Source organism: Pelecanus crispus, chromosome W, assembly GCF_030463565.1.
Source record: "Pelecanus crispus isolate bPelCri1 chromosome W, bPelCri1.pri, whole genome shotgun sequence".
In the NCBI taxonomy this organism is placed as follows: Eukaryota; Metazoa; Chordata; class Aves; order Pelecaniformes; family Pelecanidae; genus Pelecanus; species Pelecanus crispus.
Window position 1 is genome coordinate 4,001,785 of NC_134675.1, and position 16,477 is coordinate 4,018,261.

The following is a 16,477-nucleotide window of genomic DNA, read 5'->3' on the forward strand; positions in this document are numbered from 1 at the left end:
GTGAACAGGGCATATTGCTTTTCATTTTCTGGCAATTTATTATACAGTGGGGCCTCTTCGGCACGTGTCACCTCCTCCTCTGGTGATATTCTAATGTTTTTTCCTTCTGGCCAGTCCATGATCACTTCCAAGATTCCTGGGCGACTGGGGTTTCCTATTCGAGCCCGTTGTGTGATCAATGCAACCCACTTACTCCATGTAGCATCAGTTGCATGATGTGTAGAGGGGACCCTCCCTTTGAACATCCAGCCCAACACCGGCAGTCGGGGTGCCAGCAGGAGCTGTGCTTCAGTACCAACCACTTCTGAAGCAGCTCGAACCCCTTCATATGCTGCCAGTATCTCTTTCTCAGTTGGAGTGTAGCGGGCTTCGGATCCTCTGTATCCCCGACTCCAAAACCCTAGGGGTCGACCTCGAGTCTCCCCTGGTGCTTTCTGCCAGAGGCTCCAGGTAGGGCCATTCTCCCCGGCTGCGGTGTAGAGCACATTTTTAATATCCTGCCCTGCCCGGACTGGCCCAAGGGCTACTGCATGAACTATCTCACGTTTAATTTGTTCAAAGGCTTGTTGTTGCTCAGGGCCCCATTTGAATTCGTTCTTCTTCCGGGTCACTTGATAGAGAGGGCTTACGATCTGACTGTAATTTGGAATATGCATTCTCCAAAACCCCACAACACCTAAGAAAGCTTGTGTTTCCTTTTTGCTAGTTGGTGGGGACATAGCTGTTATTTTGTTGATCACATCCATTGGGATCTGACGACGTCCATCTTGCCATTTTATTCCTAAAAACTGGATCTCCTGTGCAGGCCCCTTGACCTTACTCTGTTTTATGGCAAAACCAGCCTTCAGAAGGATTTGGACTATTTTCTTTCCCTTCTCAAAAACTTCTTCTGCTGTATTGCCCCACACAATGATGTCATCAATGTACTGCAGATGTTCTGGAGCTTCACCCTGTTCCAGTGCTGTCTGGATCAGTCCATGGCAAATGGTGGGGCTGTGCTTCCACCCCTGGGGCAGTCGGTTCCAGGTGTACTGAACACCCCTCCAGGTAAAAGCAAACTGGGGTCTGCACTCTGCTGCCAAAGGGATGGAGAAAAATGCATTAGCAATATCAATTGTGGCATACCACTTAGCTGCCTTTGACTCCAGTTCATATTGAAGTTCTAGCATGTCTGGCACGGCAGCACTCAGCGGCGGTGTAACTTCGTTCAGGCCACGATAGTCCACTGTTAGTCTCCACTCCCCATTAGACTTTCGCACTGGCCATATGGGACTGTTAAAGGGTGAGCGAGTCTTGCTGATCACTCCCTGGCTCTCCAGTCGACGAATCAGGTTATGGATGGGAATCAGGGAGTCTCGGTTGGTGCGATATTGCCGCCTGTGCACAGTTGTGGTAGCAATCGGCACCTGTTGTTCCTCAACCTTCAGCAACCCTACAATCGAAGGGTCCTCTGAGAGACCGGGCAAGGTGGACAACTGTTTAATTTCCTCTGTCTCCAAAGCAGCTATACCAAAAGCCCACCGGTACCCTTTTGGGTCCTTGAAATACCCTCTCCTGAGGTAGTCTATGCCAAGGATGCACGGAGCATCTGGGCCAGTCACAATGGGGTGCTTTTGCCACTCATTCCCAGTTAGGCTCACTTCAGCTTCCAGTACAGTTAGCTGTTGGGATCCCCCTGTCACTCCAGAAATACAAATGGGTTCTGCCCCTCTATAGTTTGATGGCATTAGCGTGCACTGTGCACCAGTGTCCACTAGAGCCTTATACTCCTGTGGGTCTGACGTTCCAGGCCATCGAATCCACACAGTCCAGTAAACCCGGTTGTCCCTTTCCTCCACCTGGCTGGAGGCAGGGCCCCTCTAACACTGGTCACAGTATTCGTTGTTCACTTCCTGTAAATGTGAATCAAAAGTTCCCTGATCAAGGTCGGAAGTAAAATTAGCCCTCTTACTCTGTCTCGGGAACTGCTCACTGGAAACTGGAGCTGCAATTTTCCTGGGAGAACCGCCTTTTCTAATAGTTTTTCCTTGCAACTCACGCACCCGTGCCTCTAAGGTTGAGGTGGGTTTTCCATCCCACTTTCTCATGTCCTCTCCATAATCACGCAGGTAAAACCACAGGGTGCCCCGTGGTGTGTATCCTCTATATCCTCTCTCTTGAGCATAGGGACGTTGACTCCTAATGGCTGAGACACTGGTCCGTGCAGGTGGGGAGTAGGACAGATCCTCTCTGAGTTGTTGGAACTCTTGGCATATTTTTTCAGACAGTTTTTCCACAGCCGAGACACAGGCCCGTAGGGAGGAAGAGAGCTTTTCTTCGTAGTCCCGGAGTTGTCTAGCCACTTCATCCACCGTTGGTGCCTCGTCGTCTTTCCAGGCTAGTATTGCCAACGAGTTGGAATACGATGCTGGTGCGCTCCGTACCACCTTCCGCCACATGGATTGTGTGCACCTGACTTCATCTGGGTCTTTGGTTAACCGCTCATCATTCAGGTCACTGTAAATCACCTCCAGCACGCCTAATTCCCTCAGGTACTGGATACCTTTCTCTACAGTGGTCCATTTGCTTGGGCGGTATAAAACATCCTCCTTGAAGGGATACCTTTCCTTCACGCTTGACAGAAGTCGCCTCCAGAGGCTGAGCGGTTTTGCCCCTTTTCCAATTGCTTTGTCAATGCCCCCTTCCCTGGAAAGGGATCCCAGCTGCTTGGCTTCCCTACCCTCTAAATCCAGGCTACTGGCCCCGTTATCCCAGCATCGGAGCAGATAGGTGATGATGTGCTCGCCTGGATGACGACCGAAATCTTTTCGCATATCTCGCAGCTCACTCAGGGATAGGGATCGGGTGGTCACCATCTCATTTATGGGTTCTTCCTCCTCTGGTTCTCGTGATGGCCCTGGTTCATCTTCATCCCTTACTAAACGAACTGATTTCCTCGTGTATTTCTTCTTCTGTATAGGGGCAACTGATACCGGTGCAGGTTGGTTCTCTGGTTTAGCCGCAGTGCCTGCCACTGGGGTTGGAGTGGCTGCAGTACCTGTGGTGGGTGTTGGAGTAGCCACAGTGCCTGTGGTGGGTGTTGGAGTAGCTGCAGTGCTTGTGGCTGTGGTTGGAGTAGCCACAGAGCCTGTGGTGGGTGTTGGAGTAGCTGCAGTGCTTGTGGCTGTGGTTGGAGTAGCCACAGTGCCTGTTGTTTTGTCATCAGATCCAGAGACCTTCTCTTTCCCTTGAGGGTACTGAATAGTGTTAAACAGGGCTCTATAAGCATGGGCCAGTCCCCAGCATGTTGCAATGAGTTGTGTCTCTTTGGAGTTGCCAGGGTGAGAACATACTTCTTCCAAATACTTTACTAGTTCTTCAGGATTCTGCACTTGTTCAGGGGTAAAGTTCCAAAACACTGGAGGTCCCCACTGCCCTAGGTACTTGCGCATACAATCCCACACACCCTGCCACTCATAACTATCCAGCCTTGGGGTAGATCTCTGGATGGTATTTTTAAACTGCTTACTGACCTTTATCAAAATGGAAACAACATTCCCAAGAATTATCAATAGAAGTATCTTAACAGCCCAGGGGTGTTCAAGATACAGGAAAGTTGTTGTAATGAAGGAGGAAACATCATAGAAGAAAGCAGCAAAGGTGCCATTCTGTATTTCCTCCACAACAAGCCTCTCAGAGTAAGAAGTATAATTGCTAACTCTCTCTATGAGGTAGTACCCGAAGTACAGTAGTGACTTCTGTATGAAACCCAAATACCAAAGAATGCTCAAGGTCAGGGCTTTGATAAGGAACCTCCCAAGCAAAAGATCATGAATCACTGCAGAGCATAGCACACTACACAAACTGACAGCAAGCTTTAACGCGTGCTGCAAAAAAAAGAACATGGTGCAGATCAGAAGAACTAATATCGTGACCGGCAACTGTTAACAGACTCCTTAATACACTCTGATTAATCTGTTGTTATCTCAAGCCCCACGTTGGGCGCCAAAAAGGACTGTCGTGGTTTAGCCCCAGCCAGCAACTAAGCACCACGCAGCCGCTCGCTCACTCCCCCTACCCCGATGGGATAGGGGAGAGAATTGGAGGAGTAAGAGTGAGAAACACTCCTGGGCTGAGATAAGAACAGTTTAATAATTGAAATAAAGTAAAATAGTAATGCTAATAGTAACAGTATAATAATGATAATAATAATAATGATACACGAAGCAAGTGATGCACAATGCAATTGCTCACCACCCGCCGACCGATACCCAGACAGTTCCCGAGCAGCGATCGCTGCTCCCCGGCCAACCCCCCCCAGTTTATATACTGAGCATGACGTCATATGGTATGGAATAGCCCTTTGGTCAGTTTGGATCAACTATTCTGGCTGTGCCCCCTCCCAGTTTCTTGTGCGCCTGGCAGAGCATGGGAAGCTGAAAAAGTCCTTGACTAGCATAAGCAGTACTCAGCAACAACTAAAAACATCAGCCTGTTATCAACATTCTTCTCCTACTAAATCCAAAACACAGCACTATGCCTGCTGTTAGGAAGAAAATTAACTCTATCCCAGCCGAAACCAGAGACCAACACCCACCTCACTACAACCTCCTTTCAGGGAGTTGTAGAGAGTGATAAGGTCTCCCCTCAGCCTCCTCTTCTCCAAAAAACCCCAGTTCCCTCAGCTGCTCCTCATAAGACTTGTTCTCCAGACCCTTCACCAGCTTCGTTGCCCTTCTCTGAACACGCTCCAGCACCTCAATGTCTTTCTTGTATTGAGGGGCCCAAAACTGGACACAGTATTCCAGGTGCGGCCTCACCAATGCCAAGTAAAAAGGGGCAATCACTTCCCTAGTCCTGCTGGCCACAGCATTCCTGATACAAGCCAGGATGCTATTGGCCTTCTTGGCCACCTGGGCACACTGCTGGCTCATGTTCAGCCGGCTGTCGACCAACACCCCCAGGTCCTTTTCCGCCAGACAGCTTTCCAGCCACTCTTCCCCAAGCCTGTAGTGTTGCATGGGGTTGTTGTGCCCGAAGTGCAGGACCCGGCACTTGGCCTTGTTGAACCTCATACAGTTGGCCTCGGCCCATCGGTCCAGCCTGTCCAGGTCCCTCTGCAGGGCCATCCTACCCTCGAGCAGATCAACACTCCCACCCAGTTTGGTGTCATCTGCAAACTTACTGAGGGTGCACTCAATCCCCTCATCCAGATCATTGATAAAGATATTAAAGAGAACTGTCCCCAGTACTGAGCCCTGGGGAACACCACTTGTGACTGGCCGCCAACTGGATTTAACTCCATTCACCACAACTCCTTGGGCCCGGCCATCCATCCAGCTTTTCAACCCAGTGAAGAGTAGTCCTGTCCAAGCCATGAGCAGCCAGTTTCTCCAGGAGAATGCTGTGGGAAACGGTGTCACAGGCTTTACTAAAGTCCAGGTAGACAGCATCCACAGCCTCATCCACTAAGTGGGTCATCTTGTCATAGAAGGATATCTGCTTGACTAACCTGGACCTGCCTTTCATGAACCCATGCTGACTGGGCCTGATCACCTGGTTGTCCCGTACGTGCCACGTGATGGCACTCAAGATGATCTGCTCCGTAACCTTCCCTGGCACTGAGGTCAGACTGACAGGCCTGTAGTTCCCCGGATCCTCCTTCCGGCCCTTCTTGTAGATGGGAGTCACATTTGCTAACCTCCAGTCGACTGGGACCTCCCCGGTTAGCCAGGACTGCTGACAAATGATTGAAAGTGGATTGGTGAACACTTCCGCCAGCTCCCTCAGTACCCTTGGGTGGTTCCCGTCCGGCCCCATAGACTTGTGTATGTCTAAGAGGTGTAGCAGGGTGCTAACCATTTCCCCTTGGATTATGGGGGCTTCCTTCTGCTCCCCATCCCTGTCTTCCAGCTCAGGGGGCTGGGTACCCTGAGAACAACTGGTCTTACTATGAAAGACTGAGGCAAAGAAGGCATTAAGTACCTCAGCCTTTTCCTCAGCCTTTGTCACTATGTTTCCCCCCAGCATCCAGTAAAGGATGGAGATTGTCCTTAGCCCTCCTTTTGTTGCTAATGTATTTATAGAAACATTTTTTTATTGTCTTTTACGGCAGTAGCCAGATGAAGTTCTAGTTGGGCTTTGGCCCTTCTAATTTTCTCCCTGCATAGCTTCACGATGTCCTTGTAGTCCTCCTGAGTTGCCTGCCCCTTCTTCCAAAAGTCATAAACTCTTTTTTTTTCCCCTGAGTTCCAGCCAAAGCTCTCTGTTCAGCCAGGCTGGTGGTCTTCCCCACCAGCTCATCTTTTGGCACATCGGGACGGCCTGCTCCTGTGCCTTTAAGATTTCCTTCTTGAAGAGTGTCCAGCCTTCCTGGACTCCTTTGCCCTTCAGGACTGCCTCCCAAGGGACTCTGTCAACCAGGCCCCTAAACAGGCCAAAGTCTGCCCTCTGGAAGTCCAAGGTAGCAGTTCTGCTAACCCCTCTCCTTACTTCTCCGAGAATCAAAAACTCTTATCATTTCATGATTGCTGTGCCCAAGACGGCCTCCAGCGGTCACATCACCCACAAGTCCTTCTCTGTTCACAAGCAACAGGTCCAGCAGGTAGCCTTCCCTAGTTGGCTCACTCACCAGCTGTATCAGGAAGTTATCTTCCTCGCACTCCAGGAACCTCCTAGACTGTTTACTCTCTGCTGTATTGTATTTCCAGCAGATATCTGGTAAGTTGAAGTCCCCCATGAGAACAAGGGCTAGTGATTGTGAGACTTCTGCCAGCTGCTTATAGAATATTTCATCTGCCTCTTCATCCTGGTTGGGTGGTCTATAACAGACTCCCACCACGATATCTGCCTTGTTGGCCTTTCCCCTGATTCTTACCCATAAACCCTTTCATCACCATCATCAAGCTCTAGACAATCAAAACACTCCCTAACATACAGGGCTACCCCACCACCTCTCCTTCCTTGCCTATCACTTCTGAAGAGTTTATAGCCATCCATTGCAGCATTCCAGTTGTGAGTCATCCCTCCATGTTTCCATGATTGCAACTATATCTGTCAGCCCTCAAGGATTTGTGACATGGACTAAGAAAATGAAATTAATGTGTGCTATGTGTTAGTCTTTGTGTGGTGCTACTAAAGCAATTCCAAGTCTCTACTAAAAAAATTGAAGGGGTCTAAACTTCAACAAAAGGCCATTTAAAGTGTCAGTCATTTCGGCTGGGATAGAGTTAATTTTCTTCTTAGTAGCTGGCATAGTGCTGTGTTTTGGATTTAGCATGAGAATAATGTTGATAACACACTGATGTTTTAGTTGTTGCTAAGTACTGCTTATGCTAGTCAAGGACTCTTCAGCTTCCCATGCTCTGCCAGGTGCACAAGAATCTGGGAGGGGGCACAACCAGGATAGTTGATGCAAACTGCCCAAAGGGCTATTCCATACCATATGACGTCATGCTCAGTATATAAACTAGGGGGGGGTTGGCCGGGGAGCAGCGATCGCTGCTCGGGAACTGTCTGAGTATCGGTTGGCGGGTGGTGAGCATCCCTTGCTTTGTATATTATTATTACTGTTATTGTTATATTGTTATTACTATAACTACTGTTTTACTTCATTTCAATTATTAAACTGTTCTTATCTCAACCCAGGAGTGTTTCTCACTCCTACTCCTCTGATTCTCTCCCCCATCCCATCGGGGCAGGGGGAGTGAGCGAGCGGCTGCGTGGTGCTTAGTTGCTGGCTGGGGCTAAAGCACAACAACAAGGAAGTCAGTGAAAGTCTATAATTTTCCTGACAGTTGCCAGAAAATGAGAAGCAGTATGCCCTGTTCACTGATGGGTCCTGCCATCTTGTGGGAAAGCATCGGAGGTGGAAAGCTGCTGTATGGAGTCCTATATGACAAGTCGCAGAAACTGCTGAAGGAGAAGGGGAGTCGAGTCAGTTTGCAGAGGTGAAAGCCATCCAGCTGGCTTTAGATATTGCTGAACGAGACAAGTGGCCAGTCCTTTATCTCTGTACTGACTCATGGATGGTGGCAAATGCCCTGTGGGGGTGGTTGCAGCAATGGAAGCAGAGCAACTGGCAGCGCAGAGGCAAACCCATCTGGGCTGCCCCATTGTGGCAAGATATCGCTGCCCGGGTAGAGAACCTGGATGTACAAGTTCGTAACATAGATGCTCACATACCCAGGAGTCGGGCCACTGAAGAACATCAAAACAACCAGCAGGTGGATCAGGCTGCTAAGATTGAAGTGGCTCAGGTGGATTTGGACTGGCAACATAAGGGTGAATTATTTGTAGCTTGGTGGGCCCATGACACCTCAGGCCATCAAGGAAGAGATGCAACATATAGATGGGCTCGTGATCGAGGGGTGGACTTAACCATGGGCAGTATTGCACAGGTTATTCACGAATGTGAAATATGAGCTGCAATCAAGCAAGCCAAGCGGTTCAAGCCCCTTGGGTATAGTGAAGGATGGCTGAAATATATATATGGGGAGGCCTGGCGGACTGATTATATCACACTCCCACAAACCCGCCAAGGCAAGCGCTATGTGCTCACCATGGTGGAAGCAACCACCGGATGGCTGGAAACATATCCCGTGCCCCATGCCACCGCCCGGAACACCATCCTGGGCCTTGAAAAGCAAGTCCTGTGGCGACATGGCACCCCAGAAAGAATTGAGTCAGACAACGGGACTCATTTCCGAAACAACCTCATAGACACCTGGGCCAAAGAGCACGGCATTGAGTGGGTATATCACATCCCTTACCATGCACCAGCCTCCGGGAAAATCGAGCGATCCAATGGACTGTTAAAGACTACCCTGAGAGCAATGGGTGGTGGGACATTCAAACATTGGGATACACATTTAGCAAAAGCCACCTGGTTAGTCAACACCAGGGGATCTGCCAATCGAGCTGGCCCTGCCCAATCAAAACTTTTACGTACTGTAGAAGGGGATAAAGTCCCTGTAGTGCACATGGAAAAATATGCTGGGGAAGACAGTCTGGGTTACTAGTATAAGCAGTTTTCCTGGTTTCGGCTGGAATAGAGTTAATTTTCTTCCTAGTAGCAGGCATAGTGCTGTGGTTTGGATTTAGTATGAGAATAATGCTGATAACACGCTGATGTCTTAGTTCTTGCTAAGTACTGCTTATGCTAGTCAAGGATTTTTCAGCTTCCCGTCTTCTGCCAGGTGCACAAGAAGCTGGGAGGGGGCACAGCCAGAATAGTTGATCCAAACTGCCCCAAGGGCTATTCTATACCATGTGACATCATGCTCAGTATATAAACTGGGGGGGTTGGCCGGGGAGCAGCGATCGCTGCTCGGGAACTGTCTGGGTATCGGTCAGCGGGTGGTGAGCAATTGCATTGTGCATCACTTGTTTTGGATATTATTATTATCATTATTATATTGTTATTATTATTATTACTATTTTACTTTATTTCAATTATTAAACTGTTCTTATCTCACCCCAGGAGTGTTTCTCACTCTTACTCCTCCAATTCTCTCCCCCATCCCATCGGGGCAGGGGGAGTGAGTGAGCGGCTGCGTGGTGCTTAGTTGCTGGCTGGGGCTAAACCACGACACTGAGTTGTCTTTTTTGATTGTTATGAAACCAGGAAGCAGTATTCCCCCCCCGGGCTAGTAAATACTTGAATTTACTTGCTTATCACTCAACACTTTGGCTTTATGTAAGCCATGTAGAGCACAGAGTGTGTGCAGGTTTTTATAGTGTAACTGTGGCTGAATTCTAAAAAGAGCTGGGTATTTACTACAGTATAAATTATAACAACAGGTAGTATTTTTGTTATAAAGGACACACATTAAAAAGTATAACCATTTGTTTAGGTTTTTTTGTCTTAAGAATTTTTGTCTGGTTTTAAAGTAAAATGTTACAGTTGCTTTTTCCCGTTTTCCCAAATTGCTTTTCTTAGAAATAGTAGATCTAGCTGTTTTTTGCTTTTCCTTTAGCCAGTTTTGAGCTGGAAAGAGCGAGCAAGAGTGGTACCCATTGATACTAGCTCCAACTTAGCCCCATATCCCAGGTCATCTTTGGTTTAGAGTAGTATCAGAAATTCTAACTTTGATAGTCTTTGATAGCAGTTTTATTTTAGAGAAATGTTAATTGCTGCAATCTTGTTGAGTGCAGGTAACTTGCAAGTCTTTTAACTGACAATAGGATTTAGTGTGCAGACCTTTACCTTAGATCAGAGGAAAGGTGTGTAGATGGTGGGCTTGTAAAAATGAGGCAGATATGGTTACATTCTGTGTATATTTTGAAGGTATGCATGCAATTACAGTTTCATTTTGCCTTCTCAGTGGCAGGGATTGCTGACTATAATTACAGTCTAGTATATCACTATTGTGAAGAGGTGATTTTGTACTACATTGATGAAACTTAGTTACTTAAATCTCATTTTGTTTATTAAGCTCTCCATGTTCACAAATAAATGCAAGTATAGTTGTTTTCGTTTAGTACTGGCACCTAGAACTGCTTACTCCATAGCCTCTTGTTTTTTAGCAGAGATAAATTGTTGCACTGACTGAAATTTTCCAGCCTTTGCTTATGCAGTTTTATACATCTGTAGTAATCTGTTGACCTATCCCTTCTCTTGTTTATTTTGGGAAGGGTTGAAATATTTTGCCAAAATACAAGTGTTCTGGTTTCAGCTGGACTAGAGTTAATTTTCTTCCTAGTAGCAGGCATAGTGCTGTGTTTTGGATTTAGTAGGAGAAGAATGCTGATAACACCCTGATGTTTTAGTTGTTGCTAAGTACTGCTTATGCTAGTCAAGGACTTTTCAGCTTCCCATGCTCTGCCAGGTACACAAGAAACTGGGAGGGGGCACAGCCAGGATAGTTGATCCAAACTGCCCAAAGGGCTATTCCATACCATATGACATCATGCTCAGTATAGAAACTGGGGGGGTTGGCCGGGGAGCAGCGATCGCTGCTCGGGAGCTGTCTGGGTATCGGTCGGCGGGTGGTGAGCAATTGCATTGTGCATCACTTGCTTTGTATATTATTATTACTATTATTATTATATTGTTATTATTATCATTACCATTTTACTTTATTTCAGTTATTAAACTGTTCTTATCTCAACCCAGGAGTTTTCCTCACTCTTACTCCTCCGATTCTCTCCCCCATCCCATCGGGGTAGGGGGAGTGAGCGAGCGGCTGCGTGGTGCTTAGTTGCTGGCTGGGGCTAAACCACAACAACAAGGAAGTCAGTGAAAGTCTGTAATTTTCCTGACAATTTCTTGATGTTGCTGGGGAACAAAGGCTTCTCTGTAGGATCTAGCAGGCCAAGGATCCATAGTGGTGGGACCAGGGACATCCTTAAGCTTGGGCACTCTGAACTAGGACTTTTTCTCTACTACTCTGTCATGACGCAAGAAAGAAACTACCAGGACTGCCCTGTTTTGGGGAGGAAAGAATGTGTAAGGTATCTTTTGTTTTGAAAGACCTTACACCAGAATTTTCTTTCCATGGAGAAGTTATATTTTTCTAGTTTTTTCACTATACTAGGCTTAAAAAATATGAAATATGAAACTTCATTATATAGCAGAAGTTCTGAGCTTTGAAGGTGAGAAATTTTACCTCTGAATCATTTTAGATTGCCTCTGCTATATGTGCTTTACATTATCTTAATGAATGAATTATGTGACAACGTCACAGACGTGGGGCTTATGTGATTGGTTTTGCTTTTGTTTGATTTTTCCATGTTATATGGGTAGTTACAGGCAAGTTGTTGGGAGATGTGAGAAGATGAAACCAAAAAGGAATTAACATATAGCCTGTTGGATTACAAGGCTTGCAAAGATAGTTAAGACTGATGAATCTATATTAGAGTGGAACTGCAATTACAATTACACTTCTCAACAAAGTGATCTTTGCTTAACAGCAGAAACTGTCTGGGAAGTGTGAAATAGCAAGATGAGAAGGGGAAGGTTTATGTGGTGGACTACAATGTACATAATAAACTTTACAGACATAGTAGATATTTTTATTTGCATTATTCCATGCCAGTTCCATTTAAAAGAATGTATCAAAAAAGTACAGTCATAACTGCCTTATATAGATGCTATAATGTGGCTGCTCTATTTCTTTCAAACATAGCACTGTATCTTTTAACTACTTAAGAGCTTTTTATAATTTATTTCAGGTAACAATCATATGAAAGAAGAAAATTATGGTGCTGCAGTGGATTGTTATACTAGGGCTATAGAACTGGATCCAAACAACGCAGTCTATTACTGCAACAGGTAAAACCAAAATAATATACACTTTTCATTCCTGAACTTCATGAATGTTATTTTAAAGATAAATTGTGAAGTAGATCAAAACAACATGAGGCTAGAAAAACCCGCAATTCAGAAATTTATGTTAAATTTGTAACAGATTTGAAAGAAAAGTGAGCTAATTCAGCATATCTGTATCAGTTAAAGGTGTAATATGGGCTTTAAAATTACTTGTAACACCTTGAGATCAGGTTTTTGTGAGTTAGGATGTCTATATTAAATTATAACTTAGGCTGTGGTTTCCAGTCTGTGGAGAGTAGTTAAGAGCCTCTTTTCTGGTGTTCTAGTGACTCAGCTGCCATCTCCATCTCCCCTAGTATTGGCTTTCAATATATCATCAGTGTGGGTATACCATTTTGGAGACTTCAAGCATTGTATAAATACTCAGCATTTTTATGCATGACCTTTTGAAAAATAACAAGACTGTTATAGTTTCATTGTATAATCAATTCTTTACCATAGTACTGACATGGGACCAGAGGAAGTCTGGAAGGGCATATTATCCCAGTAGCAGCAGTATGCTCTTTCAGTATACTGCCCTGAAGACCAGCATAAGAGTGATAAGATTATTGAGAAATGTTATTCTGACCTGCAAGTATGAGTTGCCTGCTAAAAAATTGAGCAGGGAAAAATCACAGCATTCCTCTCAGCAGCAGTAAAACTATACTTCTTACTGGAAAAGCGCAATTGTATAAAATACTTCTTTTTAAACTACAACTACTTGAGAGTTTCACTTGTAATAGGTTTTGTGAAGTATTTTGTGCATAGTCATGTGCTGGATCTAAACCAGTTCCTTAGAATTATTTATCCTTTATGTCTTCAAAGGTGGGTGTGCGTTCTCCAAAGCCCTAGTCTAGCAATGCACTTAAGCACATACTTAATTCAGAACATTTGCTTGTCCTGCTTAATTGAGGAAAGCTGAGACATTGCCTAAATAGCAAATGAAAAGTCAGTAAGATTAAACAAGTCTAAAGTTAGTCATGGACATATGGACATGTGAATATCTAAGCGGTTTTTTGGGGGTTTTTTTTTGCTGTTATTGGTGGGGTTTTTTTGGGGGGGGGGGGTTGGTTTTTGGTTTTTTGTTTTGTGTTTTGTTTTGGTTTTTTTTTTTTTTACAAAGCTCTGTCCCTTCCCTCCCCTCTTCCTCTTAGGGCTGCTGCTCAAAGTAAGCTCAACAACTACAGTGAAGCAATAAAGGATTGTGAGAACGCCATAGCAATAGATCCAAAGTACAGCAAAGCATATGGGAGAATGGGGTAAGCTAATACAAATCTGAGTAAATGCTGAAGACCCAAGTGTAAATTACCATAGGTTTTCTGAAATAAGTGGAACTATGTTGTTTTACTTAGCTGATATTCTTGTTCTGAAAGTGTAGCAATTTTCAGAAGATGACCCTATCAGGCTGTCAGCTTTAAGTTTTATATAGGTAGTTGATCTCAGCATTTTCATATCAGATTTTGTCAGTTTGGTGTGGTTTTTTTTTTTCTTTCAGTTTATCTGCAAGGAAAAAACTTTAACTTTGCAAATTTAGTTTAGGAAGTCATGCTGTGTTTTTCTACCTCCTACCTGGTTATGAGTAATACAAATTCTGCAGTTGGATCAGTGAATCTGTTAATGATGCTGTTAGAGAACAGGATCCTAAAAGTATTGAGGCTTCACACTAGCAGGAATAGAGGCTTAATTTTTCTGTTCAATAACTCTCAGGAAGCAGATATTTTAGCAAGACTAAGCTATGTCCCTTTAGTAGTTTTTCTCAGTCATGTCTGAGAGATTAACAGTATTGTCCTTTTAGGCGGTGGATCTGATTAAGTGCTATCTGAAAAAGAATAATGTCAGGAATGTTCTCCTGAATGGGATATCTACTTGAGTGAAGGGCTGTTCTTCCGAGATGTGTAGCTTTGCATTTTCAATAATCAAACATATTGTGGGTGTGGGCTGAATGCTGCTTAAGGCTTTTGAGGTTATATCTATACTAGTAAATTAAAAAATACTTGGGATTGTTCTTTGGGGTCAGCTGGAAAAAAATGGCCCATGTTCGTATTATTAAAATCTAGTTTGCAGTATGGAGTGACCACATCCAAACTGCCTGTTGCTAAATCGCCTTGGCCTGTGTTAAATTCTGAACCATGCCCCAAAATTGTATGGGATAATGCTTGTTGGCCTGGGACAAAACCATGCCAGGGGGCGTTTATTTAAGATCAAAGATGATGAAATTCTATCACCTGAAAATTTTCCCTGATACAGTTTATTTTACTAGTACAAATGTAGCCTGACTGGCTTTTGAGATGGTTAATTCACTTTGAAATTTTAGGGATTGGTGAATTGGTTTTGTCCTATTTAACTCTCTTTAGATCATTTCTTTATATAGCACAACCTGAGATCCCCCGATTTCAGTGAGATGGAGGGAGCCTACAGGTTGATTTAATTGAAAATTGGAGGTTATTTTAGAGTTTTGGGTGTAAGACCAGTGTGCCTTTTGATACACAATGTAAGTGTGATCATTCTTGGGCAATCAAACTTCTCTTTTTTTTTTTTTTTTTTTTTTTTGTCTGGTTGTTTTGATAGAGGATATATTTTGAGCTACAGGCTGTTGCTTAACTCAGCAACAATTATGGATATAATAATACATTTGGCATAGGCTGAATGAGGAAACAGTGCTTTTTTTAGTAATAACTGCAAAAAACAAGTGCAAAAACCACCTTCTCAGCAAAAAATCCTTATGAGAAAGCTATGTTTTCTGACTGCATTATGCAGGGATATCAGTTTTTCAGAGAATTTGACAGAAATTCTGTATATGTCACAGAAAGAAGCAGAAGTGCTGCAGAAATATGCAGAGATGGGAGCCATGTAGACAGTTAAAGAGATGCTTCCAGCATGACCCTGAGAAAGCACTTGTCTGGGTAGGAGGTGGGCCTGGAATTGTGAGCAAAGAAACTGTTGCTCGCTGTTCTGACTTTTACTGTGTTCCAAGAAGCAAATTTTTACATACTTTCTCTGTTAAAAAAAAAAAAAAAGCACGATTGCATCACAGAAATACCTGATTGCATTTCTCATCTGGTCAGAAACTATTTTGGCAAATTAATGGCCCAATAGGGAGAATGTTGTTTATGGGAGTAACTGTATTAAGGGAGAAAACATTAATATTGCATGGGTTCCTCCAGGAGCGTTACTGGAATCTCCTGGAGTTTCATACTATTATTGAGTTCATTGCCACTGAGAGTAATGACTGTGACTGATGTATCTAACATACTGAGCTCTCTTGCCTGACATAAAAGACTAAGGTCTGTTAGTGGGCATTAGCACAGGCTTATCAACCTAGTCTGTGTAGCTCACCACATACTAAAGGGAGACTGGAGTACTGAATAGCTGAATGTGGGTTATACACATCTTTCACAAAATGTGGAAAAGATCAGTTTAGTTTTGTGGTCAGCATAAATTGAAAATACAGTAGAAGATAGAATTGAAACTGCAACCAGATGGACTTCTGGAATAGCTCAAAGAAAGATGATGTTTTAAATGTAGTAGCTAATAAAATTTGAAAACAAATAGCGTTTCAAAAGTAGTAGATAATCTGTCCTGTGCTCTCCTGAGCTGCTGGAGAAGAATCTTTTTCAAAACATTAAGCAGGCTTCCCTGATACAAGGGTTTCTTAGAGTCTTACAGATGTTACTACTCTCCTGTATAACCCATTTGTCAAGCTGTTGAAGTAGAAGATCCAAGAGGAGAATCTTGCACTGATCCTAAGACAAAAATCTGTTATGCTGAAACTTGTGGTTCCAGTATTTGGTTTCTTGAAGCTGCAGTATCTTCACCCTACTTACCCATGTACCCTTGTGAATAATCTCTTGGATCAAAAGGACTGGAGGAAACATTTAGAGGAATTTCTGAGCTTATGTGAAAAGTCACGGATGCTGGATCCAGCTTGTGCTCTCAAATACAGACTATAAATCACTTGATGATGCCAAAGAGTTTTTAATGAAACTTGCATATATATGGAACAGACAGTGCAAGATGAGTTCTTGAGGGTTCGTTTGTTCTGCAAAAATAAGGGCTTACACTAAGCAATAGTAGCATGATAGCAAAACTTGCTTTAACTTAGTGCTTAAGCTAAAAATTAGTTGTGAGATACTGTTTTACTTAGAACAGAAAATGTATCATTATCTTTTGATGGTTATTTATGTTCTA

General features: G+C 44.1%; 1 protein-coding gene across 1 annotated transcript in view; it reads left to right on the forward strand.

Annotated features, from left to right (window-relative positions):
- LOC142596509 (small glutamine-rich tetratricopeptide repeat-containing protein beta-like) overlaps positions 1-16,477 on the forward strand; it is a 30,537-nt gene that overhangs the window by 9,007 nt on the left and 5,053 nt on the right. Inside the window, exons 4-5 of the mRNA XM_075725648.1 lie at positions 12,154-12,253; positions 13,444-13,548. Of these exons, the coding sequence (XP_075581763.1) occupies positions 12,154-12,253; positions 13,444-13,548 (205 nt within the window). The remainder of the gene's footprint in view (positions 1-12,153; positions 12,254-13,443; positions 13,549-16,477) is intronic.